Consider the following 26,718-nt stretch of genomic DNA (forward strand, 5'->3'; position numbering starts at 1 on the left):
ACTTGATATCACTTTCATGATGAAATGCATTAAAGTGTGCATGTTACATTTTACATATAATTTCCTTTAAATAATGAATACTGTTAATTACACACATGGGGGTGTCACGGTGGTGGAGCAATAGCACTGCTGTCTCATAGGGAGTTATATTGCTGGTATTTCCTGCTTGTATTCCACACTGTCCTCCCGTTTCCTTCCAAAGATATGCAGATTTGGGGATTTGGTGCCACTAAAATGACGCTAGTGTATGTGTGTGCTTGTATTCACCTTGCGATGAGCTGAGGCCTCGCCCAGGGATTGTTTCTCACTCGTGCCCAATGCTTGCTGGAATGGACACATCCCTGGATTGATGGATTTAATCAATAAACATCCTTTTCAGAGATATTGCAGTAAGGTGTCATTAGAATTTAATAGGTGTTTTAGGCAATTCACAACACAGCGAAGCCGAACATGTTCTCACCGTGATAATATCTCGCACTGCCACCTGGTGGATTCCTCCAGATTTACATAAAGTACACACGCAAGTATGAACACTACAACGCTTGCATAGCAGGAGCATCCGCTGCAGTATGCGTCGCGTCGCGGGAAGTATAACTCCGGCCATATAGTCATCTGCTGTCCAAGTTATTTGAATAAGCTTAATTTTATATAGCAGCTTAAAAAGAGAAAACTGGGTGCTTTGTAAAATAATGAACTTTTTGTTATTTAATTGATGTCTGCTTCTCTATACTTTGGGACTCTGCTATTCATATGAGGTACAGTACCTTTGATGATGTCAGAGTAGCATCTGGTAACGTGCATCAATTTTGAGGGAAGCAGAATTAGTCTATTGATGCACTTCATAAGAAGGGACCTCTGGTGAGGTGGCATTTGCAAATAATTCAAGACTATATGTGAAAGGCAGACCCTGAAGATGTGTCTGTACAAATATTAACCTCACCATACTTAGACTTTCACATGTTACTGTCTTATGATAATGGAATCTTAACTAGGAATCTTTGAAAAAAGGGATACTAAACCAAAAGCCATAATTCTGTGGTGATTGATTTAAATAATTTCAGTACGAAAAGGATAAACTGCTAATGCACTGAAAAGTCAATATTTTGTAAACACATCTTTGGCAAAATATATATATATATATATATATATATATATATATATATGATGTATTTAGGGATAAATCCATGCAGTTTTGTACATTTTTGTCCCTGCCGTTTTGGACTATTCTTCCCAGACAAAGTGCTGGATTGTGAGAGCTGGTTAGCTCCAATCTCATACATCTAATTGAGCTAAGGGTCCGGTTTTTCACAGGCCACTCCAGAACATCGACGTTTTGCTGTTTAGGCTTCTCTAGTGTGGTTTTGTCTATAAAATTTTCGATTACTGTCCAAGTTTCATGTTTTTAGCTGGTTTACTTCAGGATTTTTTTCATAAATTGCTTCATCCATTCAGATTTTCCCTAGTATTATGTCACCTTTATTCTTTGTTATTGTGGTGCTGTTCTCAGTGTTAGGTGCTAAATACAACTTAAAGCCATAATGATGAAGTGTGGTTTCATCACACCACATTGTGCTCTTCCACTTTTTCTCAGTGTATTTTACATGCTGCAGTCAATATACGATTTAAGCTTTGTTCATTAACTTTCCTTTCTATTCTGCCCAGATGCTTTCTGTAAAGTATTACTGTATGCACAGCTTTGGATGGTTAGTTCCTTTAATGCAGTGCTTCTCAATTATTTTCTGTCATGCCCCCCCTAGGAAGAAGAAAACATCTTGCGCCCCCTGCGCGACTATAAATAGTATCATTTGTCTATAAAATTGTTATAAGTACACCTCTGCATAACACTGTATCCTTATTAATGTATAAGAGAATAAAAAAAGAAAGAAATATGGACCAATTTACAACAAAGAATAGCTTTATTAAATGTAACAGAAAAGATTTAAAGTGCATTCTAAATTCAAAAAAAATTTTAAAGAAAAATAAAAAGCATGTTCCCCGAGGTCAAACGCGCCCCCCTTGACGGAGCCACGGGGGGGCGCGCCCCACTATTTGAGAAGCACTGCTTTAATGTGGCCCACTGTATCTTGCTATTGCACGTTTCGTCCAAATACTTGGTTTAGGAAAATACTGTGTTCTGCACAAGTTTACAGTTAGACATTAGTGTTACTTGAAGCCCATGTAGAGCCCTAGGAGGCAGGGGGTGTTGGGGGTCCCAACAGTTTCCAAAGCATGTACCCCTTCAGTTACTAAACCAGCACTTCTTAGTGTCCATAGTGAGGCCGAGCTGTTAGGATTCCACAGCACATTCTGCTTGAGTTACATATACTCACCTAAAGGATTATTAGGAACACCTGTTCAATTTCTCATTAATGCAATTATCTAATCAACCAATCACATGGCAGTTGCTTCAATGCATTTAGGGGTATGGTCCTGGTCAAGACAATCTCCTGAACTCCAAACTGAATGTCAGAATGGGAAAGAAAGGTGATTTAAGCAATTTTGAGCGTGGCATGGTTGTTGGTGCCAGACGGGCAGTCTGAGTATTTCACAATCTGCTCAGTTACTGGGATTTTCACGCACAACCATTTCTAGGGTTTACAAAGAATGGTGTGAAAAGGGAAAAACATCCAGTATGCGGCAGTCCTGTGGGCGAAAATGACTTGTTGATGCTAGAGGTCAGAGGAGAATGGGCCGACTGATTCAAGCTGATAGAAGAGCAACTTTGACTGAAATAACCACTCGTTACAACCGAGGTATGCAGCAAAGCATTTGTGAAGCCACAACACGCACAACCTTGAGGCGGATGGGCTACAACAGCAGAAGACCCCACCGGGTACCACTTATCTCCAATTCAAATTGAAAAGAGACTACAATTTGCACGAGCTCACCAAAATTGGACAGTTGAAGACTGGAAAAATGTTGCCTGGTCTGATGAGTCTCGATTTCTGTTGAGACATTCAAATGGTAGAGTCAGAATTTGCCATAAACAGAATGAGAACATGGATCCATCATGCCTTGTTACCACTGTGCAGGCTGGTGGTGGTGATGTAATGGTGTGGGGGATGTTTTCTTGGCACACTTTAGGCCCCTTAGTGCCAATTGGGCATCATTTAAATGCCACGGGCTACCTGAGCATTGTTTCTGACCATGTCCATCCCTTCATGACCACCATGTACCCATCCTCTGATGGCTACTTCCAGCAGGATAATGCACCATGTCACAAAGCTCGAATCATTTCAAATTGGTTTCTTGAACATGACAATGAGTTCACTGTACTAAAATGGCCCCCACACTCACCAGATCTCAACCCAATAGAGCATCTTTGGGATGTGGTGGAACGGGAGCTTCGTGCCCTGGATGTGCATCCCACAAATCTCCATCAATTGCAAGATGCTATCCTATCAATATGGGCCAACATTTGTAAAGAATGCTTTCAGCACCTTGTTGAATCAATGCCACATAGAATTAAGGCAGTTCTGAAGGCGAAAGGGGGTCAAACACCGTATTAGTATGGTGTTCCTAATAATCCTTTAGGTGAGTGTATATAGTGCCCCTCGCTGTCTTTCAGAAATGGGGCCACTCAAGTGACAGTGCCCTGAGCGGTCATCTGTGTCACCTATGGATTGATGTACATATTTGACATTACTGTGCTATGAGGACCCTTTATGTCTTTTTTTTCCCCTGATTGTTACTTTTAAATAATAGTTTAAATTTTCTTTGAAGCCTCTTTGTAGTTTTAGTTAGCAGCACTGTGAGCCAACTCGGAAGCACACAGGGGGGACACAGAGGCAGTGAGCCATCCATCCATCCATCCCGCTCTATCCTAACTACAGTGTCACGGGGGTCTGCTGGAGCTAATCCCAGCCAACACAGGGCACAAGGCAGGAAACAACCCCTGGGCAGGGCGCCAGCTCACTGCAGGGCGCGCACACACCTAACCTGCATGTCTTTGGACTGCGGGAGGAACCCAGAGTACCCGGAGGAAACCCACGCGAACTCCACACAGGGAGGACCTGGGAAGTGAACTCGTGTCTTCCTAACTGTGAGGCAGCAGTTCTACCCACTGCGCCACTGTGCCGCCCACAGTGAATCATTAATTTTATATTTTTGCTTTCCCTGCAAGTGTATCTACTGTGTATTGGGTGGAAGGTTTTGTGATGGAATTAAACTTTCTGCCTCTGAGGTTTCAACAGATTTTCAGCACACCTGTACTTAGTTTCACCACTTTCAGAGTGATGCCTGTAATATATGTCATGATGTAAGCCTGAGGACATGACAGCTTAAACAATATCATTCAGTTTGATTGAAACATGGTAAGTAATTAAAAATGTAAAATTTGTAGAGGCCTGTTCACTCTAGCAACATCTATATACCATAAGTATGTTTTTTTTTATATGCTGCTCTCTATATATGTAAAAAGTTTTCCATTACGTCCGATTTATTCAGACTTGACCACTCCCCTCCTCACTGCTCACCTAATCATTACTCATTCTGCGCACATCCTCTTTCTGGACCGCCCCAGGACACTTTCAATGCTGCTAACTTGCCCATCAACACAGTTGGTTATAATGGCAAAGCAGAAAACCAAATTATCTATTCAAGAATGTCAAATTTTAGATTGTGATAGAAAAAGAGCGCCAAGAGCTGATAATGAATGGTGAAAAACAAAAGAAAATGAACAAAAAAGAGCCGCATATGATAAAAATCAAGAACAAAGTGAATCGTCCAATAACCGAGAAAGAGAAAGATATCCCAAACTATATGCGAATAGGAATGCAATAAAGCAACATTTGTAGAATGTAAGTTAGAAGATAAAGTAATTCATAATATTGTTTTTGAGGAGGTGGTAAAGTAATAAAAATTTTTATTCACATTTTATTACATTTTACTTTTTTACTTTTATTTTTTTACTACGTTTTATTATTCATTGGTACAGTGAGCCCTCACTATATAGCACTTCGACTTTCGTGGCTTCACTCCATCGTGGATTTTAAATGTAAGCATATCTAAATATATATCACGGATTTTTCGCTGGTTTGCGGATTTCTGCGGACAATGGGTGTTTTAATTTAAAGTACATGCTTCCTCAGTTTGTTTGCCCAGTTGATTTCATACAAGGGACGCTATTGGCGGATGGCTTAGAAGCTACCCAATCAGAGCATGTATTACATATTAAATAAAACTCCTCAATGATATACGATATGCTTCTCAAGGTGCTTGATTGTTTGCTTTTCTCTGTCTCTCTCTCTCTCTCTGCCTGACATTCTCTGCTCCTGACACGCATTCTTTGAAGAGAAGATATGTTTGCATTCTTTTAATTGTGAGAAAGAACTGTCATCTCTGTCTTGTCATGGAGCACAGTTTAAACGTTTGACTAAAGGGTGTTATTTCATGTCTAGAGGGCTGTAATAATGTTAACAGAGTTTATAAGGGCTTAAAATATATAAAAATAACCATACAAACATATGGTTTCTACTTTGCGGACTTTCACCTATCGCGGGGGGTTCTGGAACGCAACCCCTGCGATCGAGGAGGGATTACTGTATTCAAAATAGAAAGTTGTAGTGAAATACTTAACTGATTTTATATCTATAATAACTAAGGACCAAACTGTCTTCCTCCCGCGCCCCGCGTACTTATCTATATGCCATCTCTTTAAATACAATCTCTTTCTCTAATTGAGGAGCACCCTGGGGATTGGTGAGTGATGCGAGCAGTGTGCACAGCCCCCTAGAATGTTTGTTTGTTTTTATATATATTTATATTCTGTTTATACAGGTGCTGGTCATAAAATTAGAATATAATGACAAAGTTGATTTATTTCAGTAATTCCATTCAAAAAGTGAAACTTGTATATTAGATTCATTCATTACACACAGACTGATGTATTTCAAATGTTTATTTCTTTTAATTTTGATGATTATAACTGACAACTAATGAAAGTCCCAATTTCAGTATCTCGGAAAATTAGAATATCAATTAAGACCAATGCAAAAAAAGGATTTTTAGAAATGTTGGTCAACTGAAAGGTATGAACATGAAAAGTATGAGCATGTACAGCACTCAATATTTAGTTGGGGCTCCTTTGGCCTGGATTACTGCAGCAATGCGGCGTGGCATGGAGTCGATCAGTCTGTGGCACTGCTCAGGTGTTATGAGAGCCCATGTTGCTCTGATAGTGGCCTTCAGCTCTTCTGAATTGTTGGGTCTGACGTATTGCATCTTCCTCTTCACAATACCCCATAGATTTTCTATGGGGTTAAGATCAGGCGAGTTTGCTGGCCAATCAAGAACAGGGATACCATGGTCCTTAAACCAGGTACTGGTAGCTTTGGCACTGTGTGCAGGTGCCAGGTCCTGTTGGAAAATGAAATCTGCATCTCCATAAAGTTCGTCAGCAGCAGGAAGCATGAAGTGCTCTAAAACTTCCTGGTAGACTTCTGCGTTGACCTTGGACCTCAGAAAACACAATGGACCAACACCAGCAGATGACATGGCACCCCAAACCATCACTGACTGTGGAAACTTTACACTGGACCTCAAGCAACATGGATTCTGTGCCTCTCCTCTCTTCCTCCAGACTCTGGGACCTTGATTTCCAAAGGAAATGCAAAATTTACTTTCATCAGAGAACATAACTTTGGACCACTCAGCAGCAGTTTTGTCTTTAGCCCAGGCGAGACGCTTCTGACAGTGTCTCTTGTTCAAGAGTGGCTTGACACAAGGAATGCGACAGCTGAAACCCATGTCTTGCATACGTCTGTGCGTGGTGGTTCTTGAAGCACTGACTCCAGCTGCAGTCCACTCTTTGTGAATCTCCCCCACAGTTTTGAATGGGTTTTGTTTCACAATCCTCTCCAGGGTGCGATTATCCCTATTGCTTATACACTTTTTTTCTACCACATCTTGTCCTTCCCTTCGCCTCTCTATTAATGTGCTTGGACACAGAGCTCTGTGAACAGCCAGCCTCTTTAGCAATGACCTTTGGTGTCTTGCCCTCCTTGTGCAAGGTGTCAATGGTCGTCTTTTGGACAACTGTCAAGTCAGCAGTCTTCCCCATGATTGTGTAGCCTACAGAACTAGACTGAGATCCATTTAAAGGCTTTTGCAGGTGTTTTGAGTTAATTAGCTGTTTAGAGTGTGGCACCAGGTGTCTTCAATATTGAACCTTTTCACAATATTCTAATTTTCGAGATACTGAATTTGGGACTTTCATTAGTTGTCAGTTATAATCATCAAAATTAAGAGAAATAAACATTTGAAATACATCAGTCTGTGTGTAATGAATGTATCTAATATACAAGTTTCACTTTTTGAATGGAATTACTGAAATAAATCAACTTTGTCATGATATTCTAATTTTATGACCAGCACCTGTATATGTGTTTGTATATGTAATATCCAGTTACTGAACAGATTATTAGGAAAACCATACGTACTAGTACTGGGTAGGGCCTTGTTTTGCTCTTGAAACAGCCCTTAATTGTTTGTGCCATGGATTCCACAAGATGCTGTAAACAGTCCATTGACCTTTTGTTATATGTTTGACGTGATTACATGACGTAGTTTCAGCAGATTTGTCAGTTGCTCATTCATCCTGCAGATCTCCCGTTCTACCACATCCCAGACGTGTTCTACTGAATTCAGACCCAGTGACTTGGAAGACTTTGAAGAACACTATTTATGAAAACATTTTGAAATGACTTTTGCTTTGTAACATGGAACATAATCATACTGGAAGTAGTAGTCGTTAGAAGCTGGATAAATTGTAGCCATAAAGAGATGCACATGGTCAGCAACAATACTCAAATAGGCCATGGCATTCAAAGGATGATTGATTATTGAAATCGAGATTCACCAGACCAGGCTACTTTTTTCCATGCTTCTATTTTTTCTTTTGTTTGGCACAAAAAAAATGTTTAATACCACATACTGCACACCATTTAACCATTGAAAATTAATTAATACATACAAATTGTACAATATTATTCAAAGCACAGTCATTCCTAAATATCTTTATTCAACATGGCTCACTTTAATAGACAGGGTGACCACATGGGTGGTGCCAGTGAGCCCCAAACCACAGACACAGTAATAATACTTTTATTCTTCTTCTCCCAGCCATCATCTACAATCCTATCTCTATGTTAGCCACAATTATACAATACTAGCTGTGTAAGCCCGTGCTGTAAAAAGCCCGGTGTCCTAGAAACTATTGAAATTGTCAGGAAAAAAAAATGAAATGTAGAGATGTCAGGTAATTGAAAGGAAATACTCTGAGGATTCGTGTTGGCGATGTGCTCACCTCGCTTCTGTATTAGCGGCTAAGCGAGTGACTCTTTCTTCGGAGGTTTCGTTTTGCTGACTTGCTGGCCTTGCTTGTGTATCCTCTGAGGTGGAGCCCTTAGCCCGACTCCACCTCTCACTTCCGGGCCAGACAGACACACACACTTTCACGTGTAGACGTTTATATATAAGAAATGATCAATTAAATAAGAATTCTCTGTCCTTTTCTACCTCCGCTGAGTTTTGCCTACTGCCTTCCAACTCTGACTCATCCTTGTCTCAATTTTATGCTGGACCCAGGAATGCTTCTGGTACCATCCTGTCAATTCTAGGTAGCACTTCTGGGCCATAGACAAAGTAGGGTTGTTTTCCACCGGCACCGCCCTCTACCGATCCCAAAGGACCCCGACAGGGCTGGACTTCATTTCCCTAGCAACCCTGCAGGTGTCCCAACTGGGTTTTCATACAAGGACCACTGCCACCTAGTGCATGGTGAATAGAACCGCTCCCAAGTTCCAGCTTCCAGTGATCCATCCATTATTTTATACCGGCTGGGCACAAAGTTATCTTTCCGACCTGCTGGCCAATCCATCCATTGTCCCTTTTGGGCCTCCCGTCCATATATATATATATATATATATATATATATATATATATATATATATATATAATTAAAACAAACAGCAACACTCCCAAACACACATAAAAGACCTAAATATATAAGTGGTGAAAGTAATGATTGTATTATCAAAAGCCCTGTCAGCTACAGATTTACCTCCATTAAAATACATCACACAACGAAATATGCCAGATTATTTATCTCTCTATAATAAAAAAATCATGGGGAGACAGACTAGGGAGACGAGACGTGATCTCCTCCCTCAGAAGACAATTTGAAGTCCCGCGAGAGACACTTTAACTTGCTCCAAGCTCTTAAAACAACGACACGCACCTCACAGCAGATGATCCGACCACTTCTCCTTGCATGCGTTCAGCCACCCTAACCCCCTCTTCACAACATGAGCAGCAGAGACACGAAGTGGCAAAAAGGACAGTGGCTGTACAGGCTTTAAAATGATCGACGGGCAGTGCAACTGCAGCTGCCCCGCCTTCACAACGCGAGCAGCGTTATACATCCTACATGAAAGAGATTTAACCACGCCTGGGGCCGGAAATAAAGGACAAGTATTGTTTTTACAACGTCATGCGAGACAAGGCAGTGAGCCATAATTTAAAACAAGTCCACAGACATCTAACCTAGCAGTTGTTGGGTTGCTTTTGGCAGACACGCATCATGTGCTCCCAGCTGTTAAATCAGTGACGTGATAAGCAGAACAGGCAGCTCACTAGCAGCAGAAAGACAGCAGATGATCAGAATGCTTTTCCTTAGCATGCGTTCAGCTGAACCATCATAACGCGAGCAGCGTTATACGTCCTGCGAGAAAGAGATGTAACCACGCCCGGGGCCAGAAATAAAGGAGAAGTATTGTTTTTACAAAAGTTTTTAAAGTAAAAGTGAAAATAATGCATATGTAACAATTTCCATGAAAATAACAATCTCTTTAAATTGTATATCCGGTAAACCAAATACGGGGGTGGGAGAGCGAAGCGAGCAGGGGCCGGAGCCCCCTAGTATTGAATCACAACAAACACAACACTTAAAATAAAAAAGTCCATCTCATTGATTATCAGGATCTGAGGCTAGGGATCTACACTGGCAATCTGAAGGTTGTCGGTTCAAATCCCGTAAATGCCAACAGGGACTCTGCTCTGTTGGGTCCTTGAGCAAGACCCTTAATCTGCAATTGCTTAGAGCTTTGAGTAGTGAAGAACGCGATATATAAATGCAAAGAATTATTATTGTTATTAAAATAGTCTGTTTTAGTTCATACATTATCTGTGTTGCTCTAATAAAGCTTTATTCCTCTGAGAGCTGACTGGTAAAAAATTTCACGATCCAATTCTTTTGCCCTAACATTTCTTACATTTAAACAGAAGAGATTGCGCTCTGCCATGATCAGTCAAGGTTCTCCTCCACAATACACAGGACCCTCATGACTCTCCCTCTGCTGGTCAGATGCCAGTGCCCTGCTAACGTGCCTTTCAATCTCAACTTTCTCCTTCTATTCCCACTTGGGATTTTCCCAGGCTTCTACATTTTCTTGCTCTTATCAGGTTATCAGGTCTGCCTCTCCATCTCTCTTCTCCTTCCTTTTTTGCATCTTCTTTTTCTGAGCAGGTATTTACATATCTTGGTCCTCTACAATGGCCTCTCCTGACCAAATTAACAGGTCTCCTCCATAACAGAGGGCTCATTTTGCTCTTTTTTTTTTGTTGATATACTTCATTAATTCCCAAAGGGAAATTGTCTTTTTGCATGACCTTTGGAGGTCAGAGATTTTCTTGTAGTTTTCATAATGGATATGTGAAAGCACAGACAATAATACAAAAATACATTATATAATAAAAATACTCTTTATACAGTACACATACACACACACACTCATATACTGCCCACACTTTTTTTTATATAGCTCAGTTATGAACCTCTGTCACATAGAATTTGTATGACAAGTTAAATGAGTCGCACATTTTATTGTTTAGTCAAGCAAATTATTGCAAAACCATCACTGTTTTTTTGTCTTTTTAATAAGTCCTGTTTGGGTTTTATTGAATTTGAAACATGTGACGTGTGTAAATGTTGTAGTTTGTTTATGAACAAGATATCCCAAATGAAGGGTTGACACTATTGGATAATTATAAGTAACTACGTGGTTTAAAAAGCTAAAAGTTTGATGAGAAGGAAATCAGTCTCTTAGTACAGCTTTACACTTGAGTACTTTTTATGAACATTACCCATTGGGGGATATGCAAAGGCAATGAAGAGCTCCCATTTACGTGTTGGGAGTTGACAGAGAACGCTATAGTTACCTTGTGCAATACAAGAGCTCCTGCATCTACCAGGATTATCCACCATTTGTCTTTTCTAAGGAAGTGAATGAGCACCCTGCTACAGCAAGCTCTGTATGGATGGTCTCGGGGCTTCTACACATTATCCAGTACCCTGGCTGTGATTTCCATGGAATTATTTGCGCGTCAAACTTAACTTCTACTCAGAGGCAAACATTTGACGAGAGCTCAGCTGTCAGGAGGCAGTAAGAGACCAGAGTGTGGAGAGGGGTATGATGGGAGGTGAGGTGGGAATGCTTCTTTAACACTGGGGTTACTGGACCAAACACCAAATCCTTGAAGGTATAGGCCTGGTTTAGGAGCTCCTGTGTTTTTGTTATATTGTGTTAGTTGTACTTTGTGTTCTCCCTCTTGTGTTTGACCTTCCTTTCATAAATGATTTTAATTTTATATTTTTGTCCTCCATTGGGTGTTATTTGGGTTTTATTATAGCTTGTGAGCAGCGCTTACAGTCAGTCTAGGGTATCTCAACACATCTGAGGATAAAGTCCATATTGGTGGCTCTCCTCAGATCTCAGGATTTGGAGGTATTATATTAGTTATTCTTGTTTTAAATTCTGCAAATAAAACAAGCATATCCTACATACTTATTATAAGGGCTGTCTTGATTAAAAGCAGTGTATTTGTGTTGATCCATACATAGCAAATATAACAGCAGTGGGATCTGACTTTTTTTTTTTTTTTTAAACAAACATTCCAGAGTGCATTACTGCTGTGGGCATATAGCTTAAAAGTATCTTAAGCCATTCTGTTACACCTTTTTTTTCTTTTTGTAACAACGCTCATTTTAGACTTTTAGACAAGATAGATAGATAGATAGATACTTTATTAATCCCCAAGGGGAAATTCACATACTCCAGCAGCAGAATACTGATAAAACCAATATTTAATTAAAGAGCAATAAAAGCGCAGTGCAAGTTAAAAAATGCAAGGAGAGAGTGTGAGGCAGGTATAATAGTCTATAATCTTGTGTAATGTTAACCTTTACCCCCCCCCGGGTGGAATTGAAGAGTCGCATAGTGTGGGGGAGGAATGATCTCCTCAGTCTGTCGCTGAAGCTGCTCCTCTGTCTGGAGATGACCCTGTTCAGTGGATGCAGTGGATTCTCCATGATTGAATGGAGCCTGCTCAGCGCCCGTTGCTCTGCCATAGATGTCAAACTGCCCAGCTCCGTGCCTACAATAGAGCCTGCCTTCCTCACCAGTTTGTCCATGCATGAGCCGTCCTTCTTCTTTATGCTGCCTCCCCAGTGCACCACCGCGTAGACAAGGGCGCTCTCCACAACCGTCTGATAGAACATCTGCAGCATCTTATTGCAGATGTTGAAAGATGCCAGCCTTCTAAGGAAGTATAGTTGGCTCTGTCCTCTCTTGCACAGAGCATCAGTATTGACAGTCCAGTCCAGTTCATCATCCAGCTGCACTCCCAGATATTTATAGGTCTGCACTCTCAGCACACAGTCACCTCTGATGATCACGGGGTCCACGGGGGGCCTGGTCCACCTAAAATCCACCACCAGCTCCTTGGTTTTGCTGGTGTTCAGTTGTAGGTGTTTTGAGTCGCACCATTTAACAAAGTCCTTGATTAGGTTCCTATACTCCTCCTGCCCACTCCTGATGCAGCCCACGATAGCAGTGTTGTCAGCGAACTTTTCCACGTGGCAGGACTCCGAGTTGTATCGAAGTCTGATGTATATAGATTGAACAGGACCGGAGAAAGCACAGTCCCCTGTGGCGCTCCTGTGCTGCTGACCACAATGTCAGACCTGCAGTTCCCAAGACGCACATACTGAGGTCTGTCTGTAAGATAGTCCACGATCCATGCCACCAGGTATGAATCTACTCCCATCTCTGTCAGCTTGTCCCTAAGGAGCAGAGGTTGGATGGTGTTGAAGGCGCTAGAGAAGTCCAGAAACATAATTCTTACAGCGCTACTGCCTCTGTCCAAGTGGGAGAGGGATCGGTGTAGCATATGATGACATCCTCCGCTCCCACCTTCTCCTGGTATGTGAACTACAGAGGGTTGAGGGCATAGTGGACCCTGTGGCCTCAGGTGGTGACACAGCAACCGCTCCATGGTGTTCATCACATGTGACATCAGAGCGACAGGCCAGAAGTCATTCAGCTCACCAGGACATGATACGTTTGGGACTGGGGTGATGCAAGATGTTTTCCAAAGCCTCAGGACTCTTCCCCTGTTCCAGGCTCAGGTTGAAAATGCGCTGTAGAGGACTCCCCAGCTCCAACGCACAGGCCTTCAGCAGTCGTGGCGATACTCCATCTGGACCCACTGCTTTCCTGGCACGAAGTCTCCTCAGCTTTCTGCTTACCCGGGCTGCTGTAATTGTTGAACTCTTTCCTATGCTGGTATCAGCAGAAGGATGGGTGGAGGATGCAGTACTCTGAGGTGAGAGTGGGCTGGGGTGGTCAAACCTGTTAAAGAAGTTGTTCATCAGGTTTGCTCTCTCCATGTCTCTCTCGATGGTGTCACCCCACTTCGAGCTGCAGCCAGTGATGATCTTCATCCCATCCCACACTTCCTTCATACTGTTTTTCTGCAACTTCTGCTCCAGCTTTCTCCTGTACTGCTCCTTCACCTCCCTGAGCTGGACTCGGAGTTCCTTCTGCACGTGCTTGAGCTCATGCTGATAACTGGCTTTAAAAGCCCTTTTCTTCTGGTTCAAAAGGCCCTTGATGTCACTTGTAATCCATGGCTGCTTGTTAGCATAGCAACGTACTGTTCTTACTGGAACTACAATGTCCATACAGAAGTTGATGTAGTCAGTAGTGCAGTCAACAACCTCCTCAATGTTCTCACTATATGATCCCTGTAGAATCTCCCAGTCCGTAGTTCCAAAGCAGTCTCTCAGAGCCTGCTCTGCCTCAGGGGACCACTTCCTGAATGAGTGTGTGGTTGTAGGTAGCTCCCTCACTCTTGGTTTGTAGTGAGGCTGAAGCAGAACCAGGTTATGATCTGCTTTCCCAAGCGCAGGCAGCGGGGTGGCACAGTATGTGTCTTTAATGTTTGCATAAAGTAGGTCAATAGTCTTATTTCACCGGGTGTTGCAATCCATATACTAGGAGAAGGCAGGTAATGTTTTGTCCAGCGTCACATGGTTAAAGTCTCCAGTGATTAGCACAAGCGCCTTGGGGTGCTGCATTTGTAGTTTAGCAACAGTGGAATGGATGATGTCACCCACTATCTCCACGTCCGCCCGAGGAGGTATGTAAACAATAGCAACAATGACCTGTCCAAACTCTCTGGGCAAGTAATAGGGACGCAGACTTATGGCCAACAGTTCGATGTCCCTGCAGCAAGTAGAGATTTTGACGTTTACATGTCCAGGGTTGCACCACCTTGTGTTGACATAGACAGCAAGTCCTCCTCCTTTCCATTTCCCACAGGTATTTGCGTCTCTGTCCGCTCTAACTGTGCTAAACCCGGGTAGCTCCATGTTAGCATCTGGGATGCTAGTTGTTAGCCACGTTTCACAAAAAACACATCAAACTGCATTCTCTGTAGGTCCTGACATTTTTCATCAGCACAGCTAGTTCGTCGATCTTATTTGGTAGTGAGTTCACATTTCCCAGAATCACAGAAGGACCCAAAGGCTTGTATCGCCACTTCTTCGCTAGCCACTTAGCCTTTAGCTTAGCGCCAGCTCTGCTAACACGATACCGCCTTCTTACCTCGTCAGGTAAATAGGGAACCACACCGACAGGGGCCTTTGTTCTCACCGCTAGAAGTTGACTACCTGAATAGACTATTATTGGAATGTTGCCAGCTAAATAAAGGTGTGCTGCCACCCACCCACACACACACACACACACACACAAACGTTTGGTGTCATCAGTCATTTCTGTGCCCCGAGTGTTGCCTTATTGCTGATAATATTAACCTTCTGAAAGTTTTACCCATTTGGCTTGAAATAAATAGTTACGAGCTTTAATGTATAGCACTTGCTTATTATTCAGAATATTCCATCTAGCAACTTAATAAGGTCCAATACCTAATGGTGTCTTTCTATTATAAAAGGAAATCCTGCGATGAGACATTCTCAGAGATAATTTCAAAATCCCACGAGACAAGACTTTATGCAAAGAGATTTTGAAAAGTCCCGCCGTCCTCTCAAACATTTACAGCCATGCACACGGTCCAATCATTTCTCATTCGTGTAAATGCTATTGTCATACTCCGTTCTTGTGCTCTCAGCGCCTATAAATTTTTACATCACAATGTCAGTCCAAACACGGAATCAAAATTTAATGCAATATTGATGAAAAAGTAATTCCAAATATTGTTTTTACTTAAGTGTTACAGTAAAAGTTTAAAAAGCATTTGCATGTTAATTTCAAAGCCAAAAAAACCCCAAAAATGTATAACGCAACCAATACCTAGAATGCACATTTTGTTATGTTACAGCTTTATTCCAAAATGGATTAAATTCATTTTTTTCCTCAGAATTCTACAAACAACACCCCATAATGACAACTTGAAAAAAGGTTACTTGAGGTTTTTGCAAATTTATTAAAAATAAAACACTGAGAAATCACATGTACATAAGTATTAACAGCCTTTGCTCAATACTTTGTCGATGCACCCTTGGCAGCAATTACAGCCTCGTCTTTTTGAATATGATGCCACAAGCTTGGCACACCTATCCTTGGCCAGTTTCGCCCATTCCTCTTTGCAGCACCTCTCAAGCTCCATCAGGTTGGATGAGAAGCGTCGGTGTACAGCCATTTTAAGATCTCTCCAGAGATGTTCAATCGGATTCAAGTCTGGGCTCTGGCTGGGCCACTCAAGGACATTCACAGAGTTGTCCTGAAGCCACTCCTTTGATATCTTGGCTGTGTGCTTAGGGTTGTTGTCCTGCTGAAAGATGAACCGTCATCCCAGTCTGAGGTCAAGAGCGCTCTGGAGTAGGTTTTCATCCAGGATGTTTCTGTACATTGCTGCAGTCATCTTTCCCTTTATCCTGACTAGTCTCCCAGTTCCTGCCGCTGAAAAACATCCCCACAGCATGATGCTGCCACCACCATTCTTCACTGTAGGGATGGTATTGGCCTGGTGATGAGCGGTGCCTAGTTTTCTCCAAACGTGACACCTGGCATTCACACCAAAGAGTTCAATCTTTGTCTCATCAGACCAGAGAATTTTGTTTCTCATGGTCTGAGAGTCCTTCAGGTGCCTTTTGGCAAACTCCAGGTGAGCTGCCATGTGCCTTTTACTAAGGAGTGGCTTCCGTCTGGCCACTCTACCATACAGGCCTGATTGATTGTTTTGCTGCAGAGATGGTTGTCCTTCTGGAAGGTTCTCCTCTCTCCACAGAAGACCTCTGGAGCTCTAACAGAGTGACCATCGGGTTCTTGGTCACCTCCCTGACTAAGGCCCTTCTCCTCCGATCCCTCAGTTTAGATGGCCGGACAGCTCTAGGAAGAGTCCTGGTGGTTTTGAACTTCTTCCACTTACGGATGATGGAGGCCACTGTGCTCATTGGGACCTTCAAAGCAGCAGAAATTTTTCTGTAATCTTCCCCAGATTTGTGCCTCAAGACAATCCTGTCTCAGAGGTCTACAGACAATTCCTTTGACTTCATGCTTGGTTTGTGCTCTGACATGAACTGTCAACTGTGGGACCTTATATAGACAGGTGTGTGCCTTTCCAAATCATGTCTGATCAACTGAATTTACCACAGGTGGACTCCAATTAAACATCTCAATGATGATCAGGGGAAACAGGATTCACCTGAGCTCGATTTGTTGTCATTATGGGGTGTTGTGTGCAGAATTCTGAGGAAAAAAATTAATTTAATCAATTTTGGAATAAGGCTGTAACATAACAAAACGTGGAAAAAGTGATGCGCTGTGAATACTTTCCGGATGCACTAAGTAGTATTATCATTTCAATACGAATAACTTATAAGTAATACACAAAGACAAGTGACAAATGTTAGCTGAATGTGGGGACGTCTTACCAGCATAATAGGCCCCCCCTGGACAATTCCCTTCATTATTTTAAACACTTCAGTCATGTCACCTGTTAATCTTCTTTTGCTTAAACTGAAAAGACTCAGCTCTTTTGAACTTTCTTCAAAATTCATCCCCTGTAGTCCTGGAATCAGCCTAGTTGCTCTTCTCTGGATCTTTTCTAGTGCTGCTATGTCCTTTTTGTCGCCTGGAGACCAAAACTGCACCCAGTAGTCCAGATGAGGCCTCATCAGTGTGTTATAAAGCTTGAGCACAACCTCCTTGGACTTGGACTCCACACATTGTGCTACTTAACCTAACATGGTCTTTCCCAATCTGTGTGCTATGGTGACATTACAGGTGGGCTACGGCCAACCCCAACCGCCACTCCAATGATTGGGTTCAATTCACAGCAGCAGCATCACTGGATCCTGCTCAGACAATTGCACTTCATTCATGGAGGGTCTTGAACACAGTAGCATGTGAAAAACTGGGTTGTGATATCACAAAGGTTGAGAAATGCTGATCTACCATTCTGTTAGCCTTCTTAATGGCTTCTGATCACTCTGTGGACTTTTAATAACGTTGAGTCCACTACAACTCCTAAATCCTTCTCAAAAGGTGTACTCTCGATATTCAGACCTCCCATAGTCTTTTCAAATCTAACAACGTGTGTCTACTCGTGAACTGCCTTGAGATGGCGTTCGCTATAGAAAGGCATTATATAAAGTGAAGGTTTTATGTTTTGGTGATGCTTTTTTTAAAGCACCTTAAGCTTATTATTGATTATTATTTCTTTTTCTGTTATTTGCAATATGTACTGAGTCAGCCTCTGATGAAAAGCTGAAAATCTCCAGTGACAAATGTTTTAAAGTCAAGCCACTTAAATTTATAAATTGTACCTCTTCTGCCCCAAGCACTGTCAGTCTTGGATCCATTGGACATCTCAACAAGTACAAAGGCTCTTATGGCAGGGACCTTCTAGTTGTAGCTCTGTTCATGTCACTTGTCCATGTGCTTGTTATGGTGAAGCAGACTGTAGATGTTATCCAGGCTACAGTTGATCAATAGCTTGTTCAGCATATGTGTAGTATGGGGAGAACATAAAAGTGGCCTGCCATGTCGTCTATTGTTGTATAGTGGCCTATGACAGGTCATCCTATGTGTCGTCTAACACAGCATTGACATTAGAGGCTGGGAGATAAGGTTACCATTGAAAGACATGATGACATCTGAGAGAGCTTGATGACATGATCCTCAACCCAATGTCCTTAGGGACAAAATCCACACACTTCAAGCGTGAGTCAGGCATGATAAGCCCAGTTCTACTGTATGCGGCCTGCTTGTAGAAGTCAGGCATAGGACCCTTGGTGGCTGATGTCTTAACCCCCCCGAGTTGTTTTTATCACTGCCTATTTGTATCCCATATTTTTGTACACAGAACAGTAGATTTTGGTTGTGAAAATGCAAATGGGATATAATGTTGATTTTTTTTTTGATGTTGTTGAGCTTCTTCCTGTCTATAAACTTTTCTCCAATATGGCCTGATGTTGAAGGATTCTGCTGCTTGACTGTCACGGGCTTACAGCTGATAAGTTTTTTCCTTTAGTTTCATGATGTGAATTCCTTCAATACGTATAGTGAATGGTTTGTTCAGGATGGGCTGGGGAGTAAGCATCATATTTCACAAAATTATTCCCCACTACTGTAATCCCCACTTTTGTTCTGCCAGCCGTCCTCCACAATTCCTAGAACAACAGTTGTATCCCGTAGAAAAAGACACCCAGAGCTACCAGCTTAATTTAATCTCGGGGCCAAGAGCAAAAAGAGCTTTTTAGGACAACTCAAGATAAATCTCAGACTCCTTGACCAGAGTGGGGTCTGAGATTTGTGGAGCACCCAGTATTTTGGTTTATTAGCAGTGCCAAAGTCCAGAGGCTTCCTCAGTGACCTTGAAAGACCAATCGGCAGAACCTGCTACTTAGCTTAGCGGCTTCCAATTTTTTTTTATTTTTTTTTTGTGGTATAACCACAAGGGGGCGCCATCAAGCCCCAGACACAGTAATACAGCACATACTATATGAATAAATTAAGGCACCTTCTCACAGACCTCTTCTAACAGTCAGCCACAAATACAATTATCATCGTACTGATCCACTAAATCTTTCTCCTTCCATCCTCCAGTTGAGTTTTTTTTCCTTGTATGCCTCATCACATCTTCTGTACAAACAGTAAAAGTAGGGAGGTCCTGCCCCGACAGCACTTTCTGTTTGAATGTTGGCATCCTGACTGGGTTCCCATGTGAGGACCACTGCCACCTGGTGTATGGGTGATTGAACTGCTCCTGACTTCCAGCTTCAGTTGGTCCACCAATTATTTTACACCAGCCAGTTACAAAGTTATTTTTTTGTTCTGCTGGCCGATTAATCAGCGTCATCACACTGACCTCCGTCCAGGTAACGTATTCCTCCCCATCTCATCCGGGATGCCCTTTCTCCTACAGTGGGTATTATAGATGACATAGTCCTGCCCGCCTTCATTGCTTCTGGTACTGGCACTTATTCTTCAGCCAGTACTTGACACTGTTTAAGATGATCTGTTGGCTTGTGATTTTATTTTCCATACTTAAGCTGTTTTTCTTTTCAATAATGATATGTCACCAAAATTAACCTGAAAATGCTGGAATTGTTTGCTCCATATATTCTTCCCAGGATCTCTCTCTGACCTTCAGAATACCCACAATAAGTCTTGATGTCAATGACTGCCACCTACACACTGGTTTCTCCGTGTTGTCCACAGTTTGACATGTCCAAACTTGAAATGACGTTCTAATGTCTAAATCAGCCTTTTTTAAATCAGTTTTTTTTTTTTTCCCACCAGTCTTTTTAATTTTAGGTTCTGTGATTGCAAAATATTTTTCAACAAATGCAGTGCTGCTGCTAAACATCCATTATCCAACCCGCTATATCCTAACTAGAGTGTCACGGGGGTCTGCTGGAGCCAATCCCAGCCAACACAGGGTGCCAGCCCACCACAGGGCACACACACACGCCCACACACCAAGCACAATTTAGGATCACCTAACCTGCATGTCTATAGACTGTGAGAGGAAACCCACGCAGACACGGGGAGAACATGCAAACTCCACGCAGGGAGGACCCGGGAAGCGAACCCTAACTGCGAGGCAGCAGCGCTACCCACTGCGCCACCGTGCCGCCCTCTGCTAAGCATGCTCAATCCATTTGGAGTCAGTAGAAGCAGCCCTGAAGAGGATGCCAGCCCATTGCAGGGCACATACACACAACCCAAAGAGGATGCCAGCCCATTGCAGGGCACATGCACACAACCCAAAGAGGATGCCAGCCCATAGCAGGGCACATGCACACAACCCAAAGAGGATGCCAGCCCATAGCATGGCACATACACACAACCCAAAGAGGATGCCAGCCCATTGCAGGGCACATGCACACAACCCAAAGAGGATGCCAGCCCATAGCAGGGCACATACACACAACCCAAAGAGGATGCCAGCCCATTGCAGGGCACATACACACAACCCAAAGAGGATGCCAGCCCATTGCAGGGCACAGGCACACACACACACCCAGACATGGCCAGTCAGTCCAGTCTGCACATTACTGCATAGATGAGGGTAGCCATTGTGGCAGTTCATAGTAAAGTTAATGACAAAAGTCTTTATGGTAATGTTAACAGTTTAATAAGTCAGCCTGAATTTGTCATTAATGGATGCATTTGTTGTACTCCAGTCTGTATTCAAAAAATATGCCTGTGTTGATTTATGGTGCACAAAAGTATGTGATGAAGATATTCAAAAAAGATTAAAAGTGAAGAAGGACATTGATGCAGGTATCAGCAAGGAGGATAACACTAGAAGAAGGCACATTGCTTAGCAAATTGGGGCGTGGGGTGTCATTTTATCACAGCATAACATGGACAAGGACCACAATACTCTGTCAAGTAGTGCATCATCATCATCTGTAAAAAATACATCACTTCTCAGCCAGAAGGCAACTGTGAACGTACATTTGAACGGTGTTTTAACTATGGGTACTTATGTAGGGTGCTTCTCTCTTCAGTTAAAATCTCAAGGGAGCTAATGAATTTTAGGAGGACCCATGAGGCCAGAGGAATTATCACATCTGCCCATCCTGGTGGTCTTTGGTGCGCTCCACTTCTGGCTTGATGTTCTTTCCTTTAATCGTAGCAATCTGACTGCATGAACATAAAGCATGATGGTCCTCCAGTCTCCTAGACCACTAGCTAATTGTGTCATTTAGACGAGTGCTCGGACTTCTTTTCCCTCGGATTCTTCTCTCCCACAGACGTCAATGAGTGCAGTGCGTTGGTCTCTCCTTGTACCGAGGGCTACAACTGCATCAACACGATTGGGTCGTACGCCTGCCACCGGCACATCGTGAGCTGTGGACGAGGTTACCATGCCAGTGAAGATGGGATGCGGTGTGTTGGTTGGTCCTTTGATTTACATTCCTAAGTCTCTACTGCTCTGCCAGTTTTCTTAGGTTTTAGAATATTTTATAATTTGGTTGAATTTGTTGAACATTTCTCTTGTTAATTTACACATTTACTTCCTTCCACCTTTCAACACGCTCAAGTCAGATGTGGATGAATGTCGTTCGGGAGTTCACCGCTGTTCAAATGGGCAGATATGCATCAATGCCCCTGGTACTTATCGATGTGACTGCAGCAGAGGGTACAAGGCCGATCCAGTAACCAGACGATGCGTGGGTATGGCCAAGCCTTTGCACCGTGCTCAGCTCTCTACCTCCAGCACTAATCCACTGTTCTTGATGCTGGCACCTCTGGCCTTTGAGCCAAGCAGCTTTTAACGTTGTCATTTTTGTTGGCTCTTTTGTCTCAGACATTGATGAATGCACCCAGTACTCAGGCCGTGTTTGTGCTCAGAAATGCCGGAATGAGCCCGGGTCATACAACTGCGACTGTGAGCCTGGATACACACTTACCAAGAACCAGAGGAACTGTCAAGGTGAGCAAACTGAGTGTTAAAGGAAAGCCCAACCAAAGGTCTAGTGGCCATTTCCCCCTGACCTGAAGTCTATTTGGACTGTTGACAGATGTGAACGAGTGTGAGAGCGCGCCCTGCAGTCAGGAGTGTGCAAATGTCTATGGCTCCTTCTACTGCTACTGTCAAAAGGGATTTGTATTGAATCAGACTGACCGGTCCACCTGCGAGGGTAAGAAATGACTTTGGTCAAAGGTTTAAATGTGATGTTTTTATAAATATACTGTATCTTATTTTAATGGTAACACACTGGTTAGTGCTGCAGCCTTCTGGTTCTGATCCTATGCTTGGTCTGTATCTGTGTGAACCTCCATCTTCTCCCCATGTTTATGTAGGGCCTTTTTGAAATCCTAAAGGTGTGTGAGTAGGCCTTGCTTTGGACTGTCGTAGCAATCATACACTGTGCTTTCAGGATGGCCCCCTACACCCACATCTGAACCCAGTTTAATGGGATGCTATGTTGATTATTTTACAAAGAACTTTAGGAACTGTGAACTATTCAAACTTAGCGTCTTGCTAGCATGAACCAAACTTTCTGGTTTTCTGTAAGGGAAGAACATTTGCGAAGTGAGTTTGGGCCTGAGGTATTGATGTGATGCGTCCTTTTTTTTCCTCATCACAGACATTGATGAGTGTGCAATGGACAGCACACTTTGCTCCTTTCATTGTGTCAACACCCCTGGCAGCTTTCATTGTGCGTGCCCCAAGTCCGGCTACACCCTTTCCAGCAACGGGAGAAACTGTAAAGGTAGGCATAGAAATGGATGAAGCAACACTGTGACTGATGTGCAGGGCTGACTGACCTGCTGGCTTCTAAATATTTCCTAACCAGTAACTGCACGAATACACTTGACTTGAGCATTCCTAGTTTTCGTACTCTTTCTTTCTCTGTACGTTCACAATTTGTCTGCTCAGAGGTTGATGTGCTTGCTGCTTCCTGAGCTGCTCTTCTTTTCTCCATCCTAGAAGCCCGCTTCTTCTTTTTTTCGTCGGCATCTTTTCACGTTGCAATTGCAATTACTTAGTACGTTTTTCCTTAATTTTTCACTTGAACTGACACTTAAATCATTCTTTAGGCAGATTTAAGACTTAAGATATGAAGAGGTAGGGGAAGTGATGGCGAAGGTGGTAGGCACGAGAATGACGCCCATACGTATGCGCCGCATGGCCGCCCTGCTGCTCGCTGCCGAGAGTTGATTCTACAATAAAATAAAATAAAAATAAAAAGAGGAATAATTCCAAAACTCTTCGCCTTCAATATAAAGCTGTAGTGCAGAGTTTCAGTGTAGTATGTGTGTACCAAATTTCAGGTTACAGGTTATTTGATTTTTGGCCCTGATCTTCTTGGGTTGACCTTTGACCTTGGAGGTCAATCATCACCCCGAAAGCGGACAGTAGACGTCACGTAGTATATGTGAACTAAATTTCAGGTCATTAGGTCAAACGGTTGGCGAGCTACAGGTGATTTAAAATCCTAGACCGACAAATGGACAGCCACGATAGCACATTATATAAGAAAATGCAGGTGGAGCATTTCAGATTTGGGATATTTTCAGATTTCCGAATGTTTACATATACATAAATGAGATATGTGGGGGAAAGTAAAGTGTTATGTTACACATTTCTTGTTACTTTAAAACGTGATCAGACTACGTAAAGCACATTTCTCTTAATGTGTTGCCCCCATTACTGCTTCCGAGGCTGTGCTGCTGATCTTAGTACTTACTGTACGTTCAGCACGTCAACATAAATTTATCAATTTGTGAAATATTGAGACAGATTATTTCAGCCAGGAGAAGAAATAATGAATCAGCCAGACATTTTCTCAGGAAATGTAATTTGTGGATGCTTCTACCTCTAGCTGCTGAAAGTGTTTGCGAAGCAAAAGCTTGTGCAGGCTGAGAGAGGGCAACGGAGGTGCGTGGACTACAAAATCCTTAAAAGTAACCTGGTTAAGGGTTTACATGGCCACATAACCGGGTTATTTGCAGAAAAATCTACCTCTGTTAATAGGCTTTTCAGAGGCCAGTAACACGATTTCTCTAATGAAAATAAAGGTTTACATGCCATTTTAGAAATCACGTTTCTGGGAATTATTGGGTTATTGACGCACATGTAAATATGCATATTGTTATAATAAAGAAACTATGATGAAACAGATTGAAAAACGATTTTTTAGCTGTTCAGTATATAAAGAGAACAACTGAGGACAGCATTAATAACCTTTACTACTTTTTGATGGTAGACATTTATTCAAGTCCATTTTATGATGGAGTTATAATTCGTATTTGATATCAACTCGGTGTCATATAGGCGGAGTGGTGGCCCTGAGGTTAGGGATTTGCACTGGCAATCAAAAGGTTGTCGGGGTCGAATCCCATAAATGCCAAAATGGACTCTGCTCTGTTAGGCCCTTAACCTGCAATTGCGGTTTGAATAGTGAGAAAAGCACTATATAAATGCAAAGAATTATTATAATTACTGTATTATGATTGGCACCAATTGCAAATCAACTTTGACTCCTTCCTTACAGCTCTCTCCTGTGATAAGATGGAGGCCTGCAGTGATGTCTGCGAATGGCTCACCCAACTGTCGATGCTTTCCACATTCCATGGATTCAAATATCCAGCCCGCCATGTAGTTTATCAGTGTGGTATTATCTGTGAAACCACACTAAACCAGAAAATGCCTAGACGATGAGCTCATGGCTCCAACCCAGCAAGGCGTTACAGCAATTCTAGAATCCACTCGCACACAAAAAAGAACAAATTCCGAACTTGTGAGGTTAAATAAATTGGTAAGAGAGGCAGTGTGGATGACAAACCGGACAGTTGCATTTCAGCCAGCAATGACAAAAGGGTCAACATTAAAAAAACAAATAAATATTTGATTTCTTACCATAAACCATTATATAAATATATTTGGACAACACTGGATACTTCGGCTAGTTTTTAATAACCAAGCAATTATCATAAAAAATAACCATATTGTTCACTGGAGTGCTAGATGCAACGGTTAAAGAATCTCCAACAGTATCCCCTTAGCCTAGAGTTTCCTACTTTTGGTGGGTAACCACAAAATGCAATTATTTGTAACAAATCACTCGGAAAAGAATGAATGAGTCGCCACACTGCTGAACCTGCTTGATCTAATCTAGGGTTGAACCCTGGCCTGGCAACACGCGACACAAGGCTGGAATCGGTGCTCTACAGGGTATGTTAAAATACATGCTAAGGTTATTCATTTCTTATTAGCACAATTTGACTAATATTGCAACAAACAAAAGTTCTCCATGGTTCTTGGGTGACATAACAACATCATCGCCATTTAGCTGAGGATTTTCCTTCTTACAGCAGTAAGCAGAATGAGTGCAAGGGCAGGCCGGGGGTGCTGCTCATGGGAAGTCTCAGTCCATCGCACCTTTCATTATTTTGGAGTCTCTGCTCAAATGGCCAAGGCGCAGTGAAGATACTGAGCACGAGTGTTGCCCTGACGTCTGCTTCTCTTTCAGATGTGGACGAGTGCACTTTGGGTACCCACAACTGCTCTTTGACTGAGAGCTGCTTTAATATTCAGGGAGACTTCCGGTGTTTGTCTATCCAATGCCCACAAGGATACCGGAGGACAGAGGAGTTGTGAGTCGCTATTTCCATGGTTTCTACTTCTTCTTAGCAAAGATCTTCTTTCTTACTTCATTATCTTTTTCTCCTACTGTTTTCTTCAGCCGCTGTGAACGGGAATCCTGCCTGGGTTTTTCCGAGTGCCAGTCAACACCACAGCACATTTCCTACCATCGGCTCACTTTTCCATCCAGCATCCGCACTCCTGCTGACATCTTCCGCATTGCACACAGTCCTCCCATCTTTGCTGGCGATCATGTCTTGGTGAACATTTTGAGCGGCAATGAAGAGGGGCTGTTTTCTGCTCGTCGCTCAGATCTCTACACTGGGCTTATTTCGCTGCTGGCCCCTCCTCCCTCCCCACCACAGGACTTCCATCTTCATGTGGAGATGACTCTGCTGCGCCACAGAACTGCCACCAAGTTCCATGCTGTCCTCTATGTCTTCATCACGCCACCTAGTACCTAAGCACATGTCAATGACCCCAAGCAATCAACTGAAACAAAGCTGTTGGGCACTGTCTTAGTCTGTCCACACTGTTTTAAGGGCCATCCATGCAGCTTTTCTAGACAGTAGGCACAACATTTGTTATGTGGATGTGGGTCAATACACGCCCTCCCAATGCTTTTTTGAAAAGACTGATGTTAGAATGCAAAATATAACATCTTGGGAAAGTGAACTTGCCTGTATGCACCTTTGATAGTCTACTGGATACAAGTTTGCTTCGCTGATCTTCTCCACTGAAAAAAACATGTATTGAGATATTCGAAAATTTAAGAATAAAAACAAAGTCTTGATTGCATTAAGCCTA

General features: G+C 42.5%; 1 protein-coding gene across 3 annotated transcripts in view; it reads left to right on the forward strand.

The window, feature by feature from the left end:
• The window catches only part of LOC120542855 (fibulin-1-like), a 34,871-nt gene extending 8,153 nt beyond the window's left edge, over positions 1 to 26,718 (forward strand). For all 3 annotated transcript variants that reach the window (XM_039775552.1, XM_039775554.1, XM_039775553.1), the window contains 7 exons: positions 21,569 to 21,712; positions 21,864 to 21,992; positions 22,126 to 22,251; positions 22,340 to 22,459; positions 22,910 to 23,035; positions 25,799 to 25,922; positions 26,012 to 26,718. In XM_039775552.1, the coding sequence (XP_039631486.1) occupies positions 21,569 to 21,712; positions 21,864 to 21,992; positions 22,126 to 22,251; positions 22,340 to 22,459; positions 22,910 to 23,035; positions 25,799 to 25,922; positions 26,012 to 26,375 (1,133 nt within the window). In that variant the 3' untranslated portion in view covers positions 26,376 to 26,718. The remainder of the gene's footprint in view (positions 1 to 21,568; positions 21,713 to 21,863; positions 21,993 to 22,125; positions 22,252 to 22,339; positions 22,460 to 22,909; positions 23,036 to 25,798; positions 25,923 to 26,011) is intronic.

This window comes from Polypterus senegalus, chromosome 13 (assembly GCF_016835505.1).
Source record: "Polypterus senegalus isolate Bchr_013 chromosome 13, ASM1683550v1, whole genome shotgun sequence".
Taxonomy (NCBI): Eukaryota; Metazoa; Chordata; class Cladistia; order Polypteriformes; family Polypteridae; genus Polypterus; species Polypterus senegalus.